Genomic DNA, 15781 nt, shown 5'->3' on the forward strand with positions numbered 1-15781 from the left:
AGCTGAGGGTATTGGAAACAGTCTCTCTACCTTCACAACGTAGGGGCAAGGCTGCGTACACACCTCCCTCCCTAGATCCTACTTGTGAGATTACATGGGATGTGTTGTTGTTGTTGTTGTTATCTGCAGAATATGCAGTAACGATTCTTTCATCTTTACCAACATAAAGTAATGACAGCAAGATTTGCTAACAGCGCAGCACAAGTGATGTGCCAATCTGTATTATGTCACGGACAAAAGTTTGGTATTTAAGTGGAGAAAAGTTGAGGGATATATATTATTGATCGGAGTTTCGAACCACACAAATTTTATAAGAAGAAAGTTGGGACCAAATTCTCTTTAATATTTTAGGTACAAGTAGAAAAAAAGTTGAATTTCCTAGGCTTCAAAGTCCCTTTAGCTGTGTTCAACCAAACCTGTTAAGTGTTAAGGTAGTCGACTTCTCAAATGCACCTGTTGATGCTACAAAGGTTGTTTTTGAATCTTCGATATCATAATTTGCGATCGCACTTCTAAGGTATACACTATACCTTATCCTATCATATTTTAATAATTTGCATCATAATCTCCTTAGTTCTTTGCAAAATCATTAAATAATTTACCTAAGCGTCATATATTTGATGTCATCTTACACTATGTTTAGCTCCAAGGGAATCTTGATTGACTTCTCTTGGGGAAAGGCATTTTCATCTCCCAGTGTTAGCCTTTTGACATTTTCCTTTAATCATCTCATATTATGTTATTTGAATATTTTTTTGGACAGAAACTTAAAAAGGAAAGTTATTTATAAGATGATAGATTATGTTGAACTTAGTTCGAGAAAGAGATTGTTGGATTTGTAGATGTCCCACATTGATTTTAGATTTTAAAAACAAGTTACTTATAAAGTGTTGAATACTCTCAATGGTATGAGACCTTTCAAAACAAAAAAAAAACGCACCAACTTGGCCCAAAAGCGGACAATATCGCGATCATGTCAAGATTCAACAATAGCATTTTTCTCCTTTACCATAATAGAGTGTCCAACTGTGTTATTATTTTCCTAACTTTTGTGAAACTGTCTTGGAACATATTCATCCCAATACATCCATTGAAGACTTGGACGATTTTCAACTCTTCTTTAGGTATTTATGGTTGCAGGAAATAGGGACACAAATCACAATGTTTTGTGGCATTGTTTATATCTCATTTAATTATTATAAACAAACATATGCAGAAAACTAATACAATTTTAAAATCAAATTACTATGTTAACCATAATAGGTTCATGTACAGAATGTATTTATACGCCAATGCAAAATTAACATATTCATATCTTCTTTCAGATTTCACAAGTAGTCTAATATTTCTATCGACCTTTAAATCGATAAAATACCATTTTCCAATTCTAAGGCAATTCCGTCATTGATGTATTATCACATGTCACAGGAAGCAGTATCAGGGCAATGCTGAAATCATCAGAACTAATAAAATACAGTTCTTGAGAAAAAAATGATATTGTTCAAATCAAATATGCAGTGAAGGACAAAGAAAAGGCAGGATATTGTACAAGCATATGATATTACAAAAATCAAAACCGTTCAAAAGGGAATGGACTCAACAATGATTCTTCAAGTTCACGAAAACCTCGAAAGACAGCTTCAGTCTGATTTTGTGGAAGAGGTAATCTTCGCACTTCTGTCATGTATCTGGTTAAACCGAGAAAACAAAACAATGGATTTAGATATGCACAAATAAACATATGTAATAACGAAACTGGTGCACCGTAAAGCATTTACTAAATTCTAAGATATAGCAAACCAGCAAGATTGGTAGAACCATAACATGAAGAAGATAACAGAAGAGTTGAAAAGCCTATCTAGATACTGCTGAAATGAGTGAAAAGACATATTAGTAACCGCTGATGAGAAACTAACCGATTTGCTGCACTTGTTATTTTATCGCGAACACCTTGATTAACAACTGCAGTCTGTCCTAATGATAAAGTTCCACCAAGAATCAGAGAGGCTCCAGTAACACTTGTACCCATTCCCTGTGCGAAGACAGAAAGTGCCCATTCACGAAGTACAACCAGTACGGAACGCAGGAGACGCAATCTAAGATTCGGAGTTGGCAACACTGCCCCACTGGATAACAGCTGGTCATAAGTATTTAATACAGGCTCTACTGCACCCTTGCAAGCAGCTAAAAGAGCCCTAGGAATATCTTCATCTCCAACAGATTCAGCACCAGAAACCACTTGCTCCTTCACAGTATTAAAGATCCAATCGAGTTTAAATTCCAAAATGAAGCATTGAACTAGTTGAAAGCGAACTAACAGAATGAAAATGGGCAGGGGCAGCTCAAAAGGGGAAATAACCCATACCAGTGCAGCCTTCTCAAGGTGAAGACAGAGAGTATCAAATGGTAAAACAGCTCCATCTCCGGGATACATATGGGTACCAACTCTCTTCAGTACAGCACAAGCTTCAGCAATCCCACCCCTCATAAGAGCTTGATCAATGAGCCTAGCCCATGTCTCTCGCAGTATGCTGCTATCAGCATCACCAGAGTAGCTAGCAAAGTACAACATCTCCAGACATATCTGTAAGTCAGAAACATGAAAAAGATACTTGGTTCAGTTGCCTGAAATTGGATAACTTAAAATGATGACAAAATTGATCAATCTCTTCATCTTCGAGAGATGAGAGTAATTCAAAAGTACCAATTTCCATTAGCTGGTGATTTTACCTTTCTATTCGATTCTTTTGGGAGGCTAGTCAACTATATTCAAATTATAGAGATATTTTTGCACATTAAGCAATATGCCCTAGCCGATCACTGCCAATGGTGTATGAAAGATGGTGTTAAAATCACACATTGGTGTAGGATAGGGGTGTTTGCCTCCTTATATGGTCAGGCAACCCTCACCTCATGAGGTAACTTTAGTGCTGAGTTAGGCTCAAGATCCACTTCTTTTACGTGGCATCAGAATAGACCCATCCTAATTCCTGGGTTACCCAATGTTGGGTCCCATTATTATATTGTCCACGCTCCAGATGTCCAGTGCTAAGCATACTAGGGGGTGTTAGAGCCCCACATCGATGTGGAATGGGGTTATTTGCCTCCTTGTATAGTTGTCAGCTATACTCATCTCATGAGCTAGCCTTTGGGGTTAAGTTAGGCGCAATATCCATTTCTTTACAGATAGGATGTAAATAAGAATGGCATTGACAAATCCTTGGCATGAAAAAGAGTGAAGGAAAAGGAGGGGATAAGTGGAAATTGCTGAAGAACTTTGGGAAGCATTCACAAGCTGAAATGTCACCTATTTACAAACTGTGATGTTTAGATATAAGCTTTGAGCTGCCCTCTGGCACTGCTGCACAGAAACCCCATGTAGTTGCTCTTCTTTTTAATTTTATTTTTAAATCGAAGAAGCCCATATAGTTGCATAGTGACTCTTATAAACAGGGAATTTGGTATTGAAAAGTTAAATATAACAGCAGTGGCATATTCTATTGCTCTTATTAGTTTATAATCCAGAAGTCACCTCTATGGTTTCACTTGTTATGCAATTCGTGATTAAAATCACTTCTTAAAATACTCCGATGAAGAATAGACCTCTTCACGATCTAGAGTTATCTACCAGAGCGTTCATAAAAAAAAGAAAAAGGAAAAAAAAAGTACAGCTTATTCTTGGCCATTTGGTCATGAAAACCAAAAAATTCAAATTCACTTTATTTGAAAATTTTGAAGTAGGTTGAATAAAGTGAAATAATTTTCTGGAAAAAAGTGAAATTTTCATGGCCAAATGGGTTTAATTTAAGAAAACAAAAAAGATCATGCATAAAGTAGAGCAAAAATAAACAAATAAATAAAGTAGAGCACATGGTGACAAATGTGTGTTGATAGTTTCATACCTCCCATATCTCAAAAGGAACAGCATAGTCATTATACAACTGTGTAATGCTCTTCAATTCCATCGATAACTCCTTCGCTTTTTCTCGAAGAATATTACTCATATTGGGTGATGTTTCACCAGAACCAGATTCAGATGTGCTTGTAGATGACTCTAACCTGGAAGACATAGCCTCCAGTTCATCTTTAATTTTAATTTGAAACTGAAGAACAGCAAGCTTTCCTTCGAGCAAATCAAGCAGCCCATTGTCAAGAGCACCCCGGGCAGAACCCCTCATACCATCGCTATCATGGGCACTCTTTGCTTGCAAAACAGCATTACTCAAGTATTGCCGCCTGCCATTACCCAAATTAGACAGCAAACACTGGTCTCACAACAAATTTCTATTAAATACAAAAAAGTATTTCCTCCATTCAAATATGTATATCATTCTTTCTATCTACAATACATCCAAAAGTGTTTGGTACCACTTCACTAACAATATGATTTTATACAACTTTTAAGTCTTCCACAACAACTATGCCCCAATCCCAAGCACGTAGGGGTCGGCTATATGAATCCTCACTAACCATGTTGCTCTGTTTAAGCTCATCTCAATAGCTTTCCTAAGTTTCAAGAATTTAATTACATTTTACTAACATATTTAGACTTTCTATCAAACTCTACTGTGATATTTTATTTATCAAACTTTTCAACAACTATATATTTTATTCCACTACTATCAAAAAACGCACAATCAAATAGAGTGATACAAAATGGGACAGAAGAAAACAAAATGAGATCTGTTCTGAGTAACATAAACAGCTAAACAATGACAAATTAAGAATCCCTCTTAGAGGAACAGCAAGTCGGGGTTTCTGAACCAGACCAAAGGGAATAGGCAATTACTTTCCCTCTTTCTATATATCTATGTTTGAAAAAATTAGTAGTGCTCCCACTCTCAATAAATCTAAAAATACTTTGTCACAAAGCAGTAACAGCACCTAAATTTATTAGAAAGCTATTAACCTAATGAGCAGTTGTTTTATCTTTCCTCTAAAATTTCGCATTTGCGAGAACAGGGAACTGCCATGGTAGAAAAACCAAGACATTCTTAGGGCCCTCATCAAATGTTAAAATGAATGTGAATATTACGTTCAGAATTCAGATCTCAGAATTGCAAGTGCTTGAACTTACAACACAGGTTATAAGGGTACAGTAGTACAAAATTTGGAACACCAACTTAAACATCTCAAACTCCTTGCCCAGTCAAATGCAACAAATAATTAATGGATAGATGGAGCACTTTACCAGTTTCAAAAGAAAAAAAAATTATGGATAGATGGAGTACTAAATAAGATAAGAACTGCTTCACATATAAGAACTAGTGGTTTGTGACAAATATGCTTTAGTCAAACTACCTTAATTGTAAATTTAGTGAAAGAAAACAAATAATCTACATAGTTTGCAATACAAATTCATCAACTCTAGTTTAAAGGTACATCTCCCCCAAATTTCTATCATAAAGGTATAAATGAAACATTCAAGCAAGATTGTGAATGAATAAACAAATATTCACACCAATTATGCTCAATCCTGATAAATAGGCGTAAATATTTATTAGGTCAGTTGGGATAAGAACCTTTGTTCTAAAGTAGGAGCATCCCCTGCATCAGTGGAGCGCCTTTCTGCCAGCCTCACCAAAACATGGGCTGCAAGAACGTGCTGTCTCTTCAAAACATAATAACGAGCCAAAAGCTCAAAATATTTTGCTTGGTTGGATGGTGCAGGTAATCTAGCATGAGCCAATGGTGAAGTTGGAGATGCCACTGCAGAGACAACACGAACCTGTGAAGAAAATGAAAGAACTGATGGCTCAGGAAATTGATGCCCCAAAAACACCAAAACATTATGCAAGAAAAACTGGATGCTAATAATATGATGAAGAACTAGATAACTATCAATGCCGAGTATCACACACGAGAAACATAAGCAGTATAAAAATAGAAACCACAATAGACACACCTCATTTGTAGGTTCACGACCAGAATTTTGCAGAAAAGGTACCAAATCGGGGCCACCATATTCCAGTAGTTCATCTTCCAGGCCCAAATCAATTAAGGTTTGATACAGCTTCAGATGAAAAATTCTGTCTGAAGATTGCACACCAAGTTGGACAATCTGGCGTATAAACTTTTTCCGAGAAGTTTGATCAAGAGTAGATTGAGCAATAGGTCTGATAGGAGATCCAAATTCCCTCTTTGAAGCTTCACCTTTTAAAGAATGCAAGGCGCTGAAAATAATCTCATAGCACTGCTCACGTTGAGCAAGTGCAATATCTCGAATTCCAGCATCTATTTGCTCATTAAAAGCATCACCAGCAGGGTCAAGAGCTTGTGCCTTTTGCAGAGGTAATAGGACCACAGCTTCATAAAATCTGCAATATTATAGCAGCATGCTAAGCATGAGACACCACGAATCTAGGTAATGAACAAAAAAACTGAATCTAAGATGAAGGAGAAGATGGATCTAAATGAACCAACCTCAGATCTTCAAAACGTTTACATACAGTCCGCAGATCTGCAGACTCTGGAACTTTGCTTAGGTAGTTGAATGCCTCTCTCGCAAGGTTTTCTCTCTCCTCTGCATCTAATGTAGCAGCAGCTCTATCAAGAGATTCAACTGCTAAGTAGAACTTGTAATCAGATTCTTTGTAATAACTTGGGCAACCCTCTCGTAGTCTACCACTTATGTCGTCAACAGTTCCCCTGCCATCTGGACCAGTGTAATGCTGGAGAAGCAGAAAAACCGTACTTGATAAAATATGCATTTGGTGCAAGCAATAAACATACTAATATGGAAATCTTACAAGTGTTCCCTTTGCAAGCAAGAATTAACTACTTAATACCAAGTGGAAATCACCCGCATTCAAAAATAATTTTATCGTGCATGTTAAAGTACCTCCATGAGGGCAGATACAAGTCTCGTAGCAAGTCTATCTCCCTCTTCTGAACAAACTAGTTGATGGAATGTCAACTGAACTAGGGCCTGCTTGATATTAGCTTCAAAATTCTGAATCAACCGTGTCACATGATGTTGTGTAAGAAGTTGCAGCAAAAATAGGGCTTCGCCACATCTAAGGAGCAATTGCCTGATACACTCCATTGCTCTAACCTGTAAATATTCCAATTGGCTTTGCAAGTAAGTTATGCCTTGGGATAAAAGAAAACCAATTCTTTAAAACATTTACCTCCATGGCAGCAAGCTCTGCAGAACTATAAGGAAGTCGTTGCCTTTTGTTTGAAGATCCACCTTCATTGGACTCAACATTGCGAGCATAAGATCCAAATAGATTTCTTACCATACTTCTGTCACCAGCCCCCATATCCGAGCCAGTTCCAATCAAAATTGAGCCTGTCAAGTCACCTAGGCCAGCAACACAACCATAAAGTCCCCTTCTCTGATTCCTCCTAGATCTCAGGAACTTCTCTAAAGAACGCATCTTGTCTTCCAGGATTTGCATCGTCTCACCAGGAAGTCGGCAGACAATTACTACATTGTCAAATGTGTCTGAAGAAGCTATGCTTCCTTTCGTGATGAAAACAGGAAGCTCCCACAAAGGTAGAAGTAACCTTGACGAACATAAGCAAAGACCTTCATGAGCACCGGAGAAAACAGGCTCAGCTTCCTGCACAACCTGGCCCATGCTAAATCCTCCAGCCGGAGCTCTAGTATTTGAAAATGCACCACTACCTTCTAGCTGTGGTACTCCAACAAGTCTTGGATCCTCATATGCTTCAGCTGCCCTCTCAGCAGCAACATTACTTACTAAGGTCTCAGTATAGATTATCCTCGCAGCAAGCATTAAACACATGGCAGCAGACTCTCCAGATCCAAAACGACTGAAGAAATCCTCTAATAATGACCTAGGTGAATTGGATTCCAATAGTCTCCTGAGTACATCGACTGGTCTGTTAAAAACTACTTCCATCATACCCATAGTGCTGAATATGACGATTCTCCTTCTTGGTAATATATGTTGGGTTGAAAGATCACTTCTAGCCCAAAGTTTACCCGAAGTTCTTTCACAGGATTCCCCTGAGTTATCATAGCCGAACTCCAGCTGTAAATAAAGTGACTGCACCGCGGCTGCTGTATCTGGTAGGGGTAGAATATCTGCCACGAAAAGCATCCTTCCTTCAATGGGCAGGGATGACACCAATTCACGGAGTGGGCGGGAACTCCTAGCACCTGCTCCCAAGCTACTTGAAGAAGATTGAGAACTTGAATCCCGATTTACAATAAGAAGAGAAGAAACAGTTGATGGAGATGAATCAGAAAGGACAAGAGTCCCAGCAGAATAATAGGCCGATTCTATCTTCAGTGACAGATCTTCACTCTGTGATCTACTAGCAAGAGATACAGCTCCAAATGGAAGCCCACTACCTGCCCCTAGAGGAGGAGCTGGCCTAGTCGTTACAACTTTTAAGCAGTTTGGCTTTTGATGGTTAAGACCACCGAAACTTCCAGCAGTACTATTGTTTCCTCCAGAAGAAGACGTGGAAAGATACATCCTTCTGCCATCTGATAGTACAGCAACAAGGTGTAGCCATTTTGATTCTAAGACGGATAACGGTGAGATGGAAACAATGGTTGTTTTGGCTGATCTAGGAGCCCTTGAACCAGCTGGTTGCCTACCACCATAAGAATCCCTCTGATTTATCAAATTTCTTTCTTCTGCTACTTTTTTAAGGGGCCCATCCCCATTTTCTCCAAGAGAAAACATTAGAATTTTCATCTCTTCGGTACGTGCATATAAGATGTGTCTCTCATTATCAATGACCATTTCAACAATGGGGTCTACGGCTCCAAACTTGAAAACATTTGGCACCACCCACCTACAGGAAATAAAACAGCTATTAAACTTACACCTCACTCTACACTCAGGCCCTTCACTTCATAGTTCTAACAAGGCACGCACAGTTGAGAACCTTGATGTTATAAGACTCTGGAAAACCATTGATGACTATGCAAATTGCAAGACCAAAGAAAGGGAAGTAAAATATAGTTTCATGTAGACTACTGAAACAACCCTCACTACCAAAGAGAAAGGGAATACCTTGATATGACACTTCCAAGACCTGCAGTTAGACAGAGCTTGCGGCATCGCTTCTGCCACCCCGAACCAGTTGAGTACTGCAATTCATAAATGTGGCCATCACGGCCTGCAAGGAAAATGTGACCTCTGTCTGTGGAACTGATACATGTCATGGTCACTCCATCAGATGGAATTGTATAATCTGGTAATGGCTGAAGTGACACCTCAGCATATGGATCAGTTCCGTCACTGCTTGCAGAACAACATACACCTACAAGGATCAACTAAGTGCAATAGAGCTAGAGGTAAATGAGAGGACCAAAGGAAGAACAAATTTATATTGTTATAGATGAGAAAGGAAACATGGACTAAAAACAGACATCAAAATTTCACTGGTAATAAAGCAAACTAATGCTTACATCACAAATCCATTCGTATTCTGATACTGTTTTTGATAAAGTAATAATTTCATTGATGTGGAGAAAGTCTCTGATACAAAAGGTATACAGAAACGCAGGGAACCTACACAAAAAATATGGTTCTTCAAAAAACAAAAAAAACTTCTATACTAATAGAGATCTTATGGGTGCACAAAAATTTACCTAAAAACTGGAGGCGATGGTTTAGATGTACAAGGTCATTCTACACCAGATACTGATAACTTAAACAATATCTCCACTATTCCATGTAAGAGATCCAATATATCCAGATTTATAGGCAATATGGTGCGGTAAGCCGACAGATATGATTGAAGACAAAAACAACAAACAAAATAACTTTGAATCTCAACCCCTTCATTGACCACTAGGCCACACCCTTGAGTGCCATTTATTTGAGTTTAAATCATCAATTTTCTCTAGATTTAACATCTAAACATGGAATTAAATGGGTAAAATTGGGGATTTGAGACATAAACCCTAAAAGCACAAATTGAGGATTTAGGCATGCAAATGAACTTGAAGTGAGAATGCATACAATTTGAAATCCTCAACTAATTATGAATTTATTTTCCAGTTTGACTGAGTTGACTAAGGAGTAAGTTTTTGGTTGACTTTGGCTTTAACCGAGAACTCACTTAAGGAATTAAGTCCAATAGCTTTGTCTGACATCATTAATTAATCTTGTGCATAGATTGGATTCGTTTAATAGACTTGAAACGTGGGAAGACTATTTTTGAAGGTCAAAGGTTTACTTGGATTGAGGTATGTTAAGACTTTGACCTCAATGAGGGTATTTTCCAAATTGATATTGTTTTATATATACAATGTATATGAGGGTACCGTTTCTTTATTTTTTTTTTGATAAAGTAAGGTATTTCACTCCAATAGGGCATCAAGAAGATGCATAGTTTCAACTTACAATGAAAGAAAAACTGACGAAAGAAACTGGGATAAAGAAAAAGGGAAGTTCCTTTACAGTAGTCAATCTAAGACAAGGGAACCAATAAACTCCAAAAATTGTTCAGTGCAAGATACATTAGCTGATTTAGACCAGAAAAAAGTAAGACTAGGCATCTGGTAAATTGGGAGTTCTATCGGCATTCCTTATCAACTGCCAGCTAGTTCATGGTAGCTTAGGGTCTTTTATTACTGTTTTATAACAAAGTTGTATTTCCTATTTCTAGTAGTTCATGACTTGTGACACCAATTACTGGGGGTTGAATCGACTATTACCGCGTTGTAGACTTGGTATTGCCTCATTAATATTTTGTTAGACTTTATCACAATATGTTGTTTTTGTATCATATTTATTTGTATGAAGTGGTTCGCCTGACGGGTTGGGTTAGGTGTCATCACAGCTTAGTTAAATTGAGTCATGACAAATGCCTATCACATAACTTGGATAAATAAAGTTGAATATTCATGAAGATATAGTACCTCAACAGGAGTTGCCAAGATCAGAAGATGCTGGATGGCCTCCACGAAAATTCCAGGTTTGACTTTGGCTAGGCCAACAACGCATATTGCTTGTTCATCTCCACTATATTCAGGACAGTGACCATCCCTAAACAAAACATGATACCATCAGCAGAATAAGAATCCACAAAACAAAATATAATGAACAAACCATTAAAAGCCTAAAGCTTTAGTTTTTATTTTGTAATTTTTTGATAGGCAAAGTAAGGATTTTCTTGGTGAAAACAGCACCATAAAAGGAATGTTGTTAGGAAGTACATCCTAGAAAAGGACATTAATAACTAAATAAAAGAAGATCCAACACATCATGGACCATATGAACAATAAACTTCAAAATGTCTTGAACTTTATTACCACAAAAAAAAAACCATTCTGAAATTCTCAATACGTAGCTCATTCCATGCATAACTGAACTTTCTGAACAAATCTAAAAGATCTCACTTGATACAAACAGAAGCTTGACTGTGGATGACTAAAAAGGCGTACTTGAAAGATAAATTATAGAAATGGCCTAAGATTCGACAACAAATAATTTGGGGCTTGGAGGTTAGCACATAAAAGTATTTGATAATTGATTCCACAAAGGATATACCATATTTATGGTAAAAGATCTATCAATGCTCAACGATCAATACTTAATAATTGAATTTGAAGACAAGGTCAAAACTCATAAACAATGGAACTCAAAATTGTTTAGCATGTACACGTTCACTAACTAAGATAACACCTCAGGAAATGCAAATATTTTTTTTGTTATTTGCAGCATAGTTAGGTAGATGGTTGTGGTTGAGTTACTCACAAGCTTTGTGCACATTTTTTGCGCACGTTGGTGTGACACTAAAGAATAATAGTTAACACATGCCTGGACTATTGCTATGGGATATAGAAAATCCTGAGCTGGTGTGATATTAATGAAGTACTAATGACTTTGTCAAATTTTGTTTATACTCACCACTTATCGAACCGCCAAAGAAACAATGTGTTGTCCACTGATGCCCAAGCTCTGCGAATTTCAGGAAATACTCCACATAATGCAGTTCCTTCTCCACTGGATGCATTATATCTCTCAATCAATACAGAAGGCAACTCCCAAGAGTCCACGACTTCCACTAAAGGAGGCCACTACAGCGGTAACATGAATGAACAGATTTAGTGTCTTACCAAAGCAAGATAGAATAAAAGATGTTTGATGTGGTTAAGAATTGCAATATGAAATCATATCAGGATTGCAAATGTTAAATGTCTATAAATATAATTTAAAGCTGTTAAATGGAAATAGTAACATAGGAAACATGATCAACATAATTGATGAGTGTGATTATGACATTAAATAATTGAAGACCCACAAATCTTACACATGCTACAATCACTTCTTTGGTCAGTTGTCTGAGATTAGATTAAAGCCTTGCTAAAGAACATGACTTTTTTTTTATGAAGAGAGATAACATTGACAAAAGCATCAAGAAGATGCACAGATTACAAAAGATGGAAATATCAGCTCAAAAAGAGACAAAACAACTGTCAAAGAACTAAGGAGCTCATAAAACCCATGAAGGAGTCTAGACTGATTAAAGGGGTGAGCCTGGCCCAACTAAAAATGTTAAAGAACATGACATTTGGAACATGCACTATCGGAACTACCAATTACTAAATTACTCCATTAACACACTTGTTTATAAATATCTCTACTGTTTTCTTATACAACCTTGAGAATATATCCTCCAACCTTGGTTAAACATATATGTTTTTCTTCTATTTTCTTCTTTGATAAGCCTCTGTAAAATAATGTTTTCGAAGGATAATCTACTTTTCTACTTCAAACAGCTTCTTCTACCACTTTTACTCCGTATAGTGTGATGGGAGAGTGTTACTCCATGCTACCTGTGAATGTTATTCGTAACAGATTTTAATTTTCTTCAACGGAGCACTTTCAGCTGATTCACGAGGACAAAATGACATCCTTAATAAAATATTACACGCTAAGAGGCAACACTACAATATAAAAACTCATTAAAAATAAATTATCCTTCTATTAGTAATATAAGAAATCCATATTAAATACTCCCTCCGTCCCATTTTATATGATGTAGTTTGATTTGACACAGAGTTTAAGAAAGATAGAAAGACTTTTAGAACTTGCGGTCTAAAATGAGTGGTAGATGTTTGTGTGGCAATAAATCATTTCAGTAAGAGTAAAATTGACATTTTAAAATTGAACTGTTACTAAATATAGAAATGTGGCACTCCTTTTGGGACTAATTAAAAAGGAAAGTGAGTCATATAAATTGGAACAAAGGGAGTATATAAAGGACATAAAGGATATGTTTAAAGGAGCAGTCACTAGCATGAAAACAGTAATAGGTGAGTAGTAGGTGATACAAAAAATTCCTCCTAATAGTAGGTTTACACCAGAGATCGACATTGAGCCCCTACTTGTTTACCCTAACTATGGATGACCTAACCAACACAATATAAGATGAGGTGTTATGGGGTATGCTAGTTGCTTATGATATTGTGTTGAAACAGTTTAGAGAGTATGGGTTTTAGGATAAATAGAACTGAGACTGAATACATGCCTTGAAGGTTTGGTCAACATGAGAAAGAGAGAAGTTGATGTGAGACTAGACGGGATTGCAGTGCCAAAATGCAAACAATACAGATATGTTGGCTTCTTGTTTCAAGAGCATGGAATGATAGATTAAGATGTTACATTGTACTCATAGGATTAAAATCAGATGGTGCAAATGGAGAACTGTTGCTAAGTTGTTATGTGAAAGAAAACCATAGTGAAAGGTAATTTCTATAGGACAGCTGTAAGACCGGCAACGGTATATGGTAGTAAATGTTGGGCTGTAAAATCCAACATATCTGCAAGATGAGTGTTGTCGAGATGTGAATGTTAAGATGGATAGCAGTCATACAAGATTGGATAAGAGTAAAATGACCACATTAGTCAGAATGTGCAATAGCACACATTGAGAATAAAATGCCAGAAAATTGCTTCAGATGGTTTGGACATGTCTTCCATCGACCTACCATTGCACCAATCGTAGGAGTGAAACTATGGTAAGTGAATGTGTTAAAAAGAGGATAGGAAATATTTAAAACCACATGGAAGAAAGTTACCTCAGAAAATTTACAAATCCATTGTATCAATGTAGACTTAGCTACTAGCGATTCATCTAACAGATCCAAACTTATTTGGGACTTGGGCATAGTTGTTATGGTTGTTGTTGTTCTATTAGTAATATAAATGACATAAAGATACACATGCCTAATTACTGCAATTTGTCACAATACACTTCACTTCGACTGAAATTACCAGTTTCAAAAATGAACTTCACTTTGACTGAAATTACCAGTTTCAAAAATAAACTTCACTCCAACTGAAATTACCAGTTTCAAAATAAACTTCACTCAGACTGGCATCGAGTAAGTAAATAAACAATCCAAATTTAGTGTTCCACTTGGGGTAGCAATGGGGTTATTTCGGAAAAAAAGACCTGGTCTTTTCACGGGAGAAACACGACGACACGATGCAGTGACAGTCCCTTGGCCAGAAAACTCTTTACACAAAGACTGAAGATCTTAGGAAGTCTCAACTTCCAATTCTGAGGGACTCTATCAGGAATAACGAGACGCACACAGTTGGGGATGCTCACACGTCTTCAGGAAATCAAGTCAGGTTGACAGACAAACAACAAAACTTTTTTCCAATCTTTAGAACTCCATAATTTGATAAACAATATCTTTAGAATTCAAGTATAGCCATTAAAAGTGTTTTTTTTATATCTATGGCATTTGGATGGAAAAAAATGGTTGCAAAATCTTTCCAATCTTCAGAACTTTGTCTCATTTGGTTGTCTTTTGAAAAGACCAGAACTTTTTTGTCCAAGCTTTGAAATAAAATTAACCCTTTTGTCCAAGCTTTGTAATAATTCAATTTCTTCTAAAAATTGAAAAACTACAATAACAACATCAACAACCACAAGGCCTGCTAATTAACTAAGTCCGCCAAAAATTCGAAAAAAGCTCTTTCGCAAAAATGCTTCCCCACCTCTCCAACCAAAACCCAATTTATCTTTCCACGCAAAATCTAAAATCTTCAAAACTCCATAAGCAAAAACACATTTAACAAGCAATGAAACCTAAAATCCCAAAATTCGATGAAATTGGTGGTTACCTCACGGGGTTGAGCAGTATAAGGATGACTGGCATATCTAGAAGCTTCCAATGCATCTTCCAGATCGATTTGAGAAGCTACATCACGGCCAATGCGGTCACTAACTACAAGTCCAGCATTAGTAACATCACGCATTACAATCTCATTGTCCCCTGACATATTCGCGCAAAAAAATCGCTAGGGCTTGAACTGAGCTTAGCTGTTGTAGTGTTAATCCAAGCCCTAAATGGAACTATTTGTAAATTCTAGAGCACTGAGCAACTGGAAAATTGAACTGGGAGTAACAATGGAGTAGGGTTTTAGTCTTTGAGGTTTATTTGACTAATAATAAAACAAAAAACTTACCCCGGCTTGTTTTCAAGATTAAAATGTCTGAATTTGAATATACGTCTGAAAATATTAAGATATAAATTAAAATACAAAGGTCTAAATCGAAAATACATTTGAATATTAAGATTTAACTTATAATGATTGAGATTGTTTGTTTTCTAATATTTGAAGTGTAGAATTTATTTTTATTTAAAAAATAATAAATACAAAATTTAAATAAATATTAAATTGATTTAATGTTATATTAATAAAACATTTTAAAATTTTAATATAGCAATTAGTGATGGTTATAAATAATAAATATAATTGTGAGTTGTGACTAACAAGGATTGTTGGTGGAGTGGTAAGTATTTATTAGAGGTCTCGGGTTCGAG

General features: G+C 36.6%; 1 protein-coding gene across 1 annotated transcript; it reads right to left on the reverse strand.

The window, feature by feature from the left end:
• Positions 1-1464: 1464 nt before the first annotated feature.
• LOC125824402 (nuclear pore complex protein NUP155) lies at positions 1465-15242 on the reverse strand. Its single transcript, XM_049503776.1, has 13 exons — positions 15078-15242; positions 11847-12016; positions 10856-10982; positions 9000-9262; positions 7131-8778; positions 6842-7054; positions 6424-6671; positions 5906-6317; positions 5523-5728; positions 3903-4236; positions 2366-2584; positions 1917-2245; positions 1465-1688 (listed from the first exon to the last, which is right to left on the reverse strand). Exons 1-13 carry the CDS (start codon positions 15234-15236, stop codon positions 1571-1573), a joined length of 4446 nt encoding a protein of 1481 aa, XP_049359733.1. The 5' UTR covers positions 15237-15242; the 3' UTR covers positions 1465-1570.
• Positions 15243-15781: the final 539 nt, after the last annotated feature.

Source organism: Solanum verrucosum, unplaced genomic scaffold (assembly GCF_900185275.1).
Source record: "Solanum verrucosum unplaced genomic scaffold, falcon-dt-bn FXZP01000022.1, whole genome shotgun sequence".
Lineage (NCBI taxonomy): Eukaryota > Viridiplantae > Streptophyta > Magnoliopsida > Solanales > Solanaceae > Solanum > Solanum verrucosum.

Coding starts and splice junctions, on each gene's coding strand:
- LOC125824402 (XM_049503776.1), bottom strand. CDS start 15,236: ATGTCAGGGGACAATGAGATTGTAATGCGTGATGTTACTAATGCTGGA. Junction 9,263..10,855: donor TCTTGGCAACTCCTGTTGAG/GTACTATATCTT, acceptor TATTGCACTTAG/TTGATCCTTGTAGGTGTATG. Junction 4,237..5,522: donor GCTCCTACTTTAGAACAAAG/GTTCTTATCCCA, acceptor GGGTAATGGCAG/GCGGCAATACTTGAGTAATG.